The sequence below is a fragment of the Carcharhinus amblyrhynchos genome, chromosome 20, assembly GCF_965287045.1.
Source record: "Carcharhinus amblyrhynchos chromosome 20, sCarAmb.v2.hapA, whole genome shotgun sequence".
Classification (NCBI taxonomy): Eukaryota; Metazoa; Chordata; class Chondrichthyes; order Carcharhiniformes; family Carcharhinidae; genus Carcharhinus; species Carcharhinus amblyrhynchos.
Window position 1 is genome coordinate 28,561,701 of NC_137343.1, and position 12,693 is coordinate 28,574,393.

Genomic DNA, 12,693 nt, shown 5'->3' on the forward strand with positions numbered 1-12,693 from the left:
AAAAGTGGGAATTGGTGGATTTGGTTCTGAGGAATGAGATGAGTCAATTGTAGGTTGGGGGACACAGTGGTTGTTGTGTCGTAAAGTTTAATGTAACTGGAAAAGTTCAAGTAGCAATCTAGAGTGAAACAAGTAGTTTTGCTTAATTGGTGGTGTGCCAATTTCATTGACCCATGTGAACTGGAATTGAAGGCTGATGAGCAAAACTACAGCAGAAAGAGAACTGTCCTTACAGATATGAGTGTTTGCAGTTCATTCCCAGGAGGGGGAAGGCGGGACAAACAAAGTCAGAGGCCTCTGGATGACGTGAGATGGACAGTAAGATGAAACAGAGAAAGAGGGCATATAATTCCCAAAACTTGTCCACACCATCTACAAGGCACAAATCAGAAGAGAGAACTAAAGGTATCAACTATTTTCACTGGATGAGGTGAAGAGCCCACCCACTCAAAGCAGGTATTGCTGGAGGTTGTGGAGGCTGTGAGCAGTTATTGTGTGGAGCCTAGTATCTGGATGCAGTATTGTGAAAAGCTTAATGACCTCATTGCATCAGAAGAAGTGAGTGGTATACTACTTGCGTTGAAAGCCATCATTCTTGACTTTCCAAGCATTCTCTCTTACAAAGCACTCCTCTGACCAACACGCCTTGCAGTTCCATACATTCCTTTTTCTCCACATATCTCCTTAAATATTCATCTGAACAGCCCCCATTCTCCCTCACCCTCTTTTTCATTCTATTGTCATCTTTGAGGAGGAACTTCTTCACTCAAAGGGTGGTGAATCTCTGGAATTCTCTGCCCGTTGAAGTGGTGGAGGCTGCCTCGCTACATATTTTTAAGAAGCGGGTTGATGGGTTCTTGATAAGAGAGGGGATTAAGGGTTATGGGGAGAGGGCGGGAAAGTGGAACTGAGCCACGACAGATCAGCCATGATCTTATTGAATGGCGGGGCAGGCTCGAAGGGCTAGATGGCCTACTCCTGCTCCTATTTCTTATGTTCTTATGTTCACACCTACGTCCCATGGTCACTCTCTACAAATGTTCTCATTCCTCACTTCTCGCACCTCGCTTTCTCTCTTTGCAGAGGAAGAGACCTTACAACTCCAGGGACAGGCAGAGAAAGATGAGGGTGCTGGGCCCATGAGCCTGCAGCCATTGCCTTCTTGAATGTGGTAGATTTGATTAGGGCTTTCAAAGGAAGCACCTAAAGAAAAAAAATTGAGGGCTTCAGGGAAAAGAACAGAGGAGTGGGTTAGTTGAATTACCATTGCAGAGAGCCCCTGGCCCATGATGAACTGAATGGCTGCCTCCTGTGCTGGAACCATTGTATGATTCTTGAATGGATTCCTTCAGCCATCTGCACTTTACTGTATTTAAAGACAGGAAAGGGACCACAACAACACACACTATTGGATGGGGGAAGGCCACTTGGCCCATCTTAATTCACCCTTTCAGGATCTACTTGCACTTTCCCATTGTTGCACATTATCTTTTCTTAAACAGTTCCAGGGTTTCACCTCACCTCCACCACCCTGTCTGGAAAGTCCATTCCAAATGTTGATCATTGTTTACATAAAGAAGCACCTAATATCTGTCCTATAATCATTCATTCATTTGAATCTGTTTCCCATTGTTCTGTTATTCAAAACAGTATTCTGGATCAGTCTTTAACATTTTGTTTCCTATCTATGTACTTCTAAGATCAGCACTTAGCTTTTTGTGACTGCTATCAATAGAAATCAGTATATATTTTCCAATATGTACTGTACTTTTCAATTCTGACTAAATATTTTAATGTCTGTTCCCTGAAAAAATCCTCTGTACTATTTACTGTGTGGTACGTTAAACTTCTCATGCTGTTCAAATGAATGTCCTGTTGCATGGCTGAAAGTGTAGCTCTTAATATAAAAACAGCAACTATTATTTTGCTTCCTCATGTTCTGATTGCTCAGCTAAAGCTTTAAATAGAACATTTTGCTGGGAACAATTAGCTAGAATTAGAATAAATTCAATTGTTCATAAACCCTTCATTACACAGGTGATGTTTGCAAATGAGGGATTTAATTTGGACTCTACAGTCTGGTGGTGACACATTAAGAACTAATATCGGGCAGATAAGCTGACCCCCAAGTTAGATATTTAATGAGTAGTACTGCTTCAGAATTTGAAATAATGGTATTGGTAGTTAAGTCAGTCAGAAATGTTAGTGGTGATTGGTTGCTGTTGAATAGCAGCCTGGGCCCAGCATGATAACTGTGAGCCGATTGGCTGGCTGGTACTACTGTGGCATCATAACTGAAGTCATAACACATCACTTTATCATTATTTGAAAAATGTCCCTGTACCGTCCGGTCAAGTAAACTTTTCGCTGCTGTTCAAACTATATTGCATGCTTTGAGGAAAATTTATTGGATAAATCTGCTCAGTTTTCCACTTCTGGGAATTTACTTCTAAATTCCACAGCATTCAACCTGTGTACAATGGTGAGTGTGTATTAATTATCTTTATTGTTCATGGACAATATGGGTGGGACTTTATGGCCTTGCTTGTCCTGAAACCATAAAATCTTGCCCGAGATCAATGGACCTGTCCATGGTCTGCCCCTGTCCCGCCCCCCCTCCTGCTCCAATTCCTGTGGTGGGTGAGATGGTAAACTTCCGGCCTATATTTTTGCACACTGAAACTGGTGTTTCAGTTTGATCTGTAACTGTTTTGTCAAATGTTGGCCTGTAACCTCCAGGCACCCTGGTGTCAGATTTGGGACCACCCCACCTGTGCTAGGGTTTCCCTCTCAAAAATTCCCAGGTCAGAATTCACGCAGCAATAAGCACTAAATTCCCCCGAACAATTTTATTGCTTGCTCGTCAGCCCAAATATCCCATCCACATATCTTAGAAAATACCACTTTCCTGGCCTGTTATTTTCAATGAGACCTTTAATTTCCCCTGCTTTATGACAGCTACTGCTGTAAAAAAGGGGACGTGTCCTCCTTTGGTCCACTTTTAGACTGCAACGCTGGAGCCAAGCACTGTGCTGCCTGAATCTTGCTTGGCCTGAGTCAGGAGGGTCGAGCAAGAGGCATTGCAGAAATTTAATGCAGGCAAGTGGATATAGTGTGGTAATCCCACGCTGATTGCCACTCTGAGGAAGTTATGGTCCTTTATCTGTCATCTGACCTGGGCCAGTTATATAATTTCCAAGTAATCAGCTGCAGATTATCTCTGTAAGGATACGTGTATTTGTAAACAGTTAACCAGCAGGGAAGGGATTATAGCTAACCACACTGCCTGATCTAATTTATAGGTACATTTGGCCGTGTGCAGCTGAGGCAGTCTTTAATGGGACCCTCATGGGGTGCAAAACCCAGAGGATGTCTGCTGAGGGTAATCCCTAACAGAACAGGGGAATGAGCACTGCCTTGTGCTCTGCTGAAACCGCAGAAGTTGCACCACATAGTTGAGTAAGAAGTAGTGGATGAGAAACAGTTCCCATTGCGTAAAGGTGCAGAGCAATGTTTATTTTTTTTTACAGGATGTGTATGTTGCTGGCTAGACCATCATTTATTGCCCGTTTTTACAGATGCATCATAGAAAGCATCCTTTGTGGCTGTATCACAGCTTGGTCCATCACACAAACAATCCGTGATTTGATTTGATTTATTGTTGTCACATGCATCGGTTACAGTGAAAAGTATTGTTCCCCGCTCACTATACAGACAAAATATACCATTCATAGAATACAAAGAGGAGAAGAGTAGGATAGGGTGCAGAAAATATAGTGCTGTTTTTATAGATAGAGTGAAGAGAAAGATCAGCTCCATATATGATGGGACCAATAAAAAGTCTGATGGCAGCAAGGAGGAACCTGCTCTTGAGTCAGCTGTTATGTGTTTTCAGACTTTTGTACTTTTTTCCTGATGGAAGAAGTGGAAGAGAGTATGTCTGGGGTCCTTGAATATGCTAGCTGCTTTCTCAAGGCAGCAGGGAGTCAATGGATGGTTTGTGTGATGGACTGGGCTATCTATGTTCACAGACCTTTGCTGCTTCTTGTGGTCTTGGTCAGAGCAGGAGTCATACCAAGCTGTGATACAGCCACAAAGGATGCTTTCTGTGATGCATCTGTAAAAATTGGTGGGAGTCAAATTGATATGCCAAATTTCTTCAGCCCTCTGATGCTCCTTTTATTTTGTCCTGATTTAACTTGAGTTTGTTTACTTGGTTTGACCTTAAAAGAGGCCAAACTGGATCAGAATGTATGCTGTGAGGATACGAGGGGCTTCAAGAGGACTTGTACAGGCTTAAGTGAATGCGTGAGAACATGACAGTTATAATATAATGTGAATAAATGTGCAGTTGTTTAAAAAAAACAGGCAGAATATTTCTTAAATGATGAGACGTTGGGAAGTGTGGTTGTCCAAAGAGACCTGTGTGAGTTGCTGAAAGTTAGCAAGCGGGTGTAGCAAGCAATTAGATTTCATTGCAAGAGGATTTGCATATATGACTAAAGATATCTTGCTGCACTTATATAGAATCTTAGAAATGCACCTGGAGTGTTGTGTACAGTTTTGGCCCCCTTACTGAACGATGGATACACATGCCATAGAGGTAATGCAACAGAGCTTTGCCAGATTAATCCCTGGGATGGTGAGATTGTCTTAGTAGGAGACAATAAGAGGACTGGGTCGATGGTCCCTGAGTTTTGAAGAATGAGGTTGACCTCACTCTTACACGGTGTGAAGGGGAGGTCGTCTCTCACTAACGTGATCGGTGGGTCGTGCGTGGGCTGCTCTTGGAGGTTCCGGGAGTGGCCTAGTACTTTGTATCGTTGTGTGTGCTTAATCCTGGACCAGCAGACGGGCGCCATAACAGCTCAGTGACTATCACTGCTAGCTGTGCAGATACATGGATTTGGGCCTGTGTCTGTGGGAGTTTGCGCATTCTCCCTGTGGTTGCGTGGGTTCCCTCCCACACCCCAAAGATGTGCTCTTAGGCTGATTGGTGTACCAAATTGACAGTATTCTCCCCTGAACCTGACTACATTAGGGGTTCCACTCACATACACACAGAGCAGGGTAGGTGTAGGAAGATGCGGCGGCGCGGGCTCGTTGGGCCGAAGGGCCTGTTTCCCGTGCTGGGTTGTTCTTTGTTCTTTGTGATCGAGTTTTACAAGGAAGTGACAAAGATGATTGAAGATGGGAGGGCAGTGGATATTGTCTACATGGGCTTCAGTAAGGCCTTTGACAAAGTCCCTCGTGGCAGACTGAAACAGGAGGTGAATTCACACAGGATCACAGGTGAGCTGGCAGGATGGATACAGAACTGGCTTGGTCATAGAAGACAAAGGGTAGCAGTGGAAAGGTGCATTTCTGAATGGAGGCCTTTGACAAGTGGTGTTCCTTAGGAATCAGTATTAGGACCTTTGCTGTTTGTAACGCAAATAAATGATTTGGAGAAAAATGTAACTAGTTTGATTAGTAAGTTTGCGGACAACACAAAGGTACAAAGGTTCCTGGAATTAAGGATAGCAATGAAGACCGTCAGAAGATGCAGCAGGACATAGATTGGTTAGAGACTTGGGCAGAGAGATGGCTGATGACGTTTAATTTGGACAAATGTGAGATAATGCATTTTGCAAGGTCTGATACAGATGGAAAAAATACAGTTAATGGCAGAAGCCTTAAGAGTATTGACAGGCAAAGGGATCTGGTGTACAGGTACATAGATCGCTGAAATTGGCAACGCAGATGGAGAAGGAGTCAAGACACCAGGAGATATGGAGAAAGCATGAGAAATGGTGTTGAAGTAGATGATCAGCCATGATTTACTTGATTTATGCAGCAGGCTCGATGGGCTGAATGGCCTATTTTTCTTCCTATATTCCTACTCATCAATGATGGAGTGAGTGAATGTTAAAGGTGTTGGGTGAGGTGTTAATCAAACAGGAAGCTTTGTCCTGGATTATATCCAGCGTCTTGAGTGTTTTTGGAGCTACGCTTATCCAGGCAAGTTCCATCACACCCCTAACTTGTGCCTTGTGGATGGTGGACAGGCTTTGGGGAGTCAGGAGGTGAGTTACTTTCCTCAGAATTCCCTGCCTTTAACCTGCTCATGTAGCCACACTATTTATATGACTAGTCCAGTTCTGCTTCTGTGCATAGGTAACTCCCAGGATGTTTATAGTTGAGGATTCAGCGTTGGCATTGAATATCAAGAGGCGATGGTTAGATTCTGTCATTGGATTTGGTCATTGTCTGGCACTTGTGTGGTTACTTTTCACCTTTGAGCCCAAGTCAGAATATTGTCCAGGTCTTGCTACATTTGGACATAGACTGCTTCCAGATCTGATGAGTTGTCGTTGGTGCTGAACAACATCCCCATTTCTGATGGAAAGGAGGTCATTGAAACAGGTGAAGATGGTTGGGCCTAGGGCACTCTCCTGACAACTCCTGTAGTGATGTCTCAGGGCTGAGGGTCATAACTATTTTCATTCCTTTGTGCTAGGCATGGCTCCATCCAGCAGAGAGTTTTCCCCCTGATTGATTCAGCTTTGTTAGGGCTCCTTGATGTCAAACTCAGTAAAATGCTGCCTTGATGTCAAAGGTAGTTACTCTCACTTGACCTCTGGAGTTCAGCTCTTTTGTCCCTGTTTGAACCAAGTAGTTCAGGACCTGAGTGATCCTGGTGGAACCCAAACTGATTGTCAATGAGCAGGTTATTCCTGTGTAAGTGCCACTTGATAGCACTGTTGATGACACCTTCTGATTTTGCTGATGACCAAGAGTAGGCTGATGGGGTAGTAATTGACCTGGTTGGATTTACATAGAACATAGAACATAGAACACTACAGCACAAACAGGCCCTTCGGCCCACAAGTTGTGCCGATCACATCTATACCTACCAAGCCATAGAACTATCTGTAACTTCCAATGCCATTAGATCCCATATACTCATCCAGAAGTCTTTTAAAAGACCCCGGTGAGTTTGCCTCTACCACCACCGACAGCAGCCGATTCCACTCACTCACCACCCTCTGAGTGAAAAACTTTCCCCTAACATCTCCTCTGTACTTGCTTCCCAGCACCTTAAACCTGTGTCCTCTCGTAGCGACCATTTCAGCCCTGGGAAATAGCCTCCGAGAATCCACCCTATCTATTCCTCTCAACATTTTATAAATCTCTATCAGGATCAGTGCAGGGCCCACTGTTATTTGTCATTTATATTAATGATTTGGATGAGAATATAGGAGGCATGGTTAGTAAGTTTGCAGATGACACCAAGAATGGTGGCATAGTGGACAGTGAAGAAAGTTATCTCCAATTGCAACAGGATGTTGATCAATTGGGGCCAGTGGGCTGACAAATCCTGCTTTTTGTGTCAAGGCGTTGAGCAATTTTTCATATTGCTGGGTAGATGCCAGTAAAGCTGTTCTAGTGGGGTGCGAGTGCTGGAACATAAGTCTTCAGCGCAATTGTTGGAATGTTGTCAGGATCCATAGACTTTACAGTTTTCTGCCATTGCTGTCTGTCACATAGAGTGAATCGAATTGGCTGAAGACTGACATCTATGATCGTGGGGACCTTAGGAGGAGGAGGAGGATGGATCATCCACTTGACATCTCTGGCTAAAGATTGTAGCAAGTGCTTCAGCTTTATCTTTTGTACTGATGTGCTGAGCTGCTCCATCATTGAAGATGGGGATATATGTGGAGGCCTCTAGTTAGTTGTTTACTGGTCTTTGTTATCAATCAGCATAACATTGTTGTTGCATTTAAAGAAGAATGCATGTGATTTACGTATCTTTTGTTTCATTGAAATGTAGGTACCAGGAGTTGAAATGGAAGCGAGCCAACCTTCGGGAGACACATCTGTTATTAACCCTAAGAATCCAGTAAATGCATCAAGTTCCGCTTCAGGTGTTGTGCATGCTTTTTAATGATGGCTCCTTAACCTGAAAAGTCATGGGTGATTGTTTCCAGAGCATTGAGTGGATTTTACTGGGCTTTGATTCCTGCAGGTGTTAATGGATTGTGTTTAAACTCTCTTTCAGAAAATCACCTTGAACAGTGGCACAGCACTCCAAAATCTAAGGTAAGGAAGAAATTTAACAGAAACTTAACCATTTAGCTTGTTTATACCTTTGTCCCAGGCCTTTCCTTTTTAAGGATTTGCCTGCGGATAAAATTGAAATGCCAACTGACTACCTGTGATATTGTATGAATGAATGGAAAAATTGGTCAAGTATTTGGTACAAAGGAAAACTGACTCTGCATAATCTAAGGCATGAACAAAACCTGAGAAGGCCAAATGCCTGACCTCAGTCTGTCTTGATAAGGTTGACTCCACATACCCTGGGACTACATATGCAAAATAAGATCAGATCAGAGTCACAGAACCTTCTGTTACATCAGAAAACAAGATATGGTCAGAGATCACGGAACCTGTCTGTTCCTTCAAAGGACAATATAATGATATTATTGATGAGACAGAGGGGTCTCGGAGGTCACCGGATCATAATACAATTAACGACGTATTACTGCTTGTATTACTAATTGAATTCCTGAAGTCATATAAGCTGATAAGAAAAAGGTATAACTATTGAATTGATTCTTGTAGTTGGTGCGGTCTTGGGATAAATCAGCAGTTTGTAAGGATTGCTCTTTGTTTCCAAGATTCTGCCATATACTGCATGCAGTTTTGTGATAGTAAAAGCTAGTTGCTTTTTCAAAGCAAACTTTGTTAAGTTTTACTATCACAGCTTGGAAAACAAGAAATTCTCCACTACAACACACACACATAAGGATTCTCTGAAACAGTTGGCAGTCCAAGGTGACATTACCTGTACTTTCCCTACCTCCCTCAGTGGCCTTGCTTTAAACCCCATTTCCCAGCTTATGTGGTGAGTGGGAGGGGTTAAAATTAGGCCAAGTTGACTTATTGTCATGCTCAATACCATTTAATCATTGCCAACTTTCTGAGCAACCAAGGTTCCCTCTATAGGCAGGCATGGGTCTTCTTCACATGTAAAGCAGTGGCCTGCTGGTGTTATCCATGTCCTGACACACTTGGGGGAGAAATGCACTGTGTGAAACCTCAGAGCTAGAGCCTGGCTGAATGGCTTAAAAAAAGGCTAAGGTGTGTGTAGGGAAATGAATGACATGTATGGTGCTAATTGCAACTTCTGTAAGAGTAACATTTGATTTTTTGATTATCTTCTCAGCCTTCCCTAGAGAATGATAGCTGTTCAAAATCTATAGGGGATTCAAAGCTGAACTTTGGGAAAATGCAAGATTTTGCCACGACAAATGCAGGAAGATTTAAAAGCTGTCCCACAAAAGCTAGTCAGCCAGTTCCCATATTGAATGGCTCCACAAAAAATGTGAGTAATTATCTCTGGGGTTTGAGCTGAGCCAATCCTAAACTGGTGTATATTTTTCTGTCTCTCTTCTGTTGCAAGCAGGTACATGAGGAAACCCAAATTTTTCCCGCTGCTTTTTGTCCAACCAAGCATGTGCTTTTGTGTGAGCCATAAGGCCATAAGCCTGGCTTGCAACTCCTGACCAGGAGAACAGGCTAGGTGAAATCCGAGATCTTCCCATCAGATGCGAATGCCTTGCTAGATGTCGACCCAATTCTTAGAGCAGGGCTTCCCAAACTGAATTTTGGAGTGTGAACTCTGATGCCGTAATGTCTGTCATGAGCTTCAGCCAAAGATCAACAGCTGCAAGAGGCCCCTTTAAATCTTCCCATTTTGCTTGGGCGTAGCCAAGCAGATTGATTTTCTAAGGTCTGATTCTTGTTTCCAAAAAAGCTACTGGAAACCTAGTTGCTTTTTGTATTTAAAACCCTGCAATTTAAACAGCCTCCTACAGTCACAACTCTACACCTTCCCCACCCCCACTCTTGGCTTGCACAGCTCTTTCTGCCCCTATCCCCAAGGCCTCTGCTTCCTTGGATACCAAATAATTTCAGTGAATGGACACAAGTACTGAAGCGGTAAATACTAAAATTCACCATTATCCACTTCTAGGACTTGTCCATAATATTTTTGGGTGTAATAGTTTAATGTAAAGCAATAGTTTAATTCTACTAGAAATCCGAATAGACAATAAAGGTATTTGAATACTTTGTCTTCTTCCTGTTGTCAAAGATCCTTAACCAGGTGGGAGTCAGATGACTTGCCTTAACCTACAGGTTGTACAGATTGTTAGCTCGCACACCACAAGATTCCTCAGTGATCATTGTCTGTTAGCTGATTTTTTTTCTCCTTTCCTCTTTATAGGAGGTTTCTAGCATGATATTTGATATTTCCCTATGCAGCTCTGCTCAGTTAGAATGTTGCTCTGACAGAAACGTTTGCTCCGTTTCTTGTTGCGTAGACTGTAAGGCAGCATGAAGTGTTAGTGTCCACCAGCTTTGTGAGGAGATCATTTTAAACCATAAACATGCACAAATAAGTCAAATTGGCAGCACACGTGCAAAGTTTGGCATGTTAAGTAAAAATGATAAATGAATTTATTCATTCATTGTAGGATAGAAATAATTTAATAAAGATAACTTGCTTGAGCCCTATTTTTAAACAGATGAATTGATATTAAAATAAAAGCAAAGCATTGGAAATTGTTTCCAGCATTTTCTGTTTATTTCAATCAGGTCAGGCAGTGTTTGTTGTGAGAGGTGGATGACCTTTTGTCAAAGCTCAAAAACTCAAGTTATCGTTACAACACGAAGGACTTGGGTTTGATTCCCGGCTTGAGTGACTGTCTGTGTGAAGTTTGCACGTTCTCCCTGTTTCTGTGTAGGTTTCCTCTGGGTGGTTCGATTGGCCATACTAAAATTGACCCTTAGTGTCAGGGGTATCAACAGGATAAATGATGTTACAGGGATAGGGCTTGGGTGGGATTGTTGTCAGTACAGACTCAATGGACCAAATGGCCTCTTCTGTACTGTAGAGATTCTATGATGTTAAAGACATTTCAAGTTATAAGCATGGGAAAAGTCAGGAGACTAGATGGTGGAAAAAACAAAAGAGAAGATCTGTGAAAGGGTAGAAGGCAGAAATAATTAAATGACAAAAAAAAAGCTAATCTTTGGGAGGAGAGAGTGTTTTCTGGAGGAGACATTGATCACCCTTGAGGAGTAGAAAAGCAGGCAGGGGAGGCTGGCTGGCTGACTATCAGCGCTCAGGGCTGGAGGTGACAGGTAAATGTGGAGAGCAGGTCATTGGTAGGACTTGATTTGTCTACTGGCTATTTAGACACCAGGGATGTGGCCTGAACTGAGGTGAAGAGGAGGATAATCATGAACGATAGACTACAAGGCACTAAATAGATAATCGTTACCCTGGTGGGAATAATACAGGTGGGATAAATAGGTGAGTGTTGATTGTGGATGATTCTGTAGTCACAGGTAGATAGACTTGTTGCAGATTGCTGCTGCATATGTAGGGCACGGTGAAGGGAATGGGTGTGCAGCCAGTTCTTGTGGAAACCATTTACCTGAACTGGAGTCAGTTATGAGATCGTACAGAGGGATTTCATTTAAAAAGCTAAATTCCAGATTAAGATGATGAACTTCTAGGGTACTAATCTCTAGATTATTCCCAGCGCCCATTTGCTGGACCAGACAGCGATGGAACAAATATCATTGTCAAAGTGTGGCTGAGAAGATGAATTAAGAAAAAAGAGAGCATTTTAAGGTCTTATTGAATTGCTGAATACTTGAGCCACCTTTTGGACTGAAGGCAGCAATGCAATGGAATAACCTTCACCTAACCTGGAGAGGCACCCATATCCTTGTGCAAAACATAAATAGGCCAGTAAGGAAAGATTTAAATTAATTAGAGGGGAAATCCATATTTCAACAACTATTTTCATTTATTTAATGGCTTTAACGTAATAAAGCATCCTAGGGTGCTTCACCGGAACAGTTATCAAACAAAATTCAACACTGAACCACATGAAGACTTAGATGTGCAAATTCAGCTTGAGGGATACAATATAGTACCCATTACAGACAGCTGGCTATAACCTGAGCATAACTGGGAACTAAACATTCCAGACCATAGGATCATAAGAAAGAAGGAAAGTTGAGCAGCAATATTGATGAAAATATCCAGTACTGCAATGGAATGAAAAGACATTAGGGTGATTAGACAGTGGAAATACAATGGATACATTTAAGAATTAGCAATGGATGCAATAACCTGATGTCCATGGATCTCCTGATTGTGATATTGAGAGATCAGGGTTGTCATGAAGCTAAAGCGGTACAAGGATAGGGTATAGACAGAACTATTTCCTCTGGTAACGAATCCAAAATAAGAGGACAATATCTTAAAATTAAAAGAAAACTATTTAAAAGAGTGAAATTGGGAAGCAATTTTTTGAATAAAGGGTAGCGGAAACTGGAACTTGAAATTTTCTAGACTTGAGATCGACAGTTCTTTATTAGATAAGTATATGAAGGGATAAGGGATGGCAACGTGGTTAGCACCAGGGTCCAAGGTTCAATTCCGGCATCGGGTAATTGTGTGGAGTTTGCACTTTCTCCTGGTGTCTGCACGGGTTTCCTCTGTGTGCTCCAGTTTCTGCCCACAGTCCAAAGATGTGCGAATTACATTGATTGGCTATGCTAAATTGTTCTTCAGTGTCAGGGGGATTAGCACGGTAAATACATGGAGCTTCTGGAATAGGGCCT

At 42.4% G+C, this 12,693-nt stretch overlaps 1 protein-coding gene across 2 annotated transcripts in view; it reads left to right on the forward strand.

The window, feature by feature from the left end:
* Window positions 1-12,693, forward strand: part of ccdc62 (coiled-coil domain containing 62) — a 53,715-nt gene that overhangs the window by 779 nt on the left and 40,243 nt on the right. For both annotated transcript variants that reach the window (XM_080208350.1, XM_080208351.1), the window contains exons 2-4: window positions 7,817-7,910; window positions 8,045-8,085; window positions 9,215-9,373. In XM_080208350.1, coding sequence (XP_080064476.1) covers window positions 7,817-7,910; window positions 8,045-8,085; window positions 9,215-9,373 — 294 coding nt within the window. The remainder of the gene's footprint in view (window positions 1-7,816; window positions 7,911-8,044; window positions 8,086-9,214; window positions 9,374-12,693) is intronic.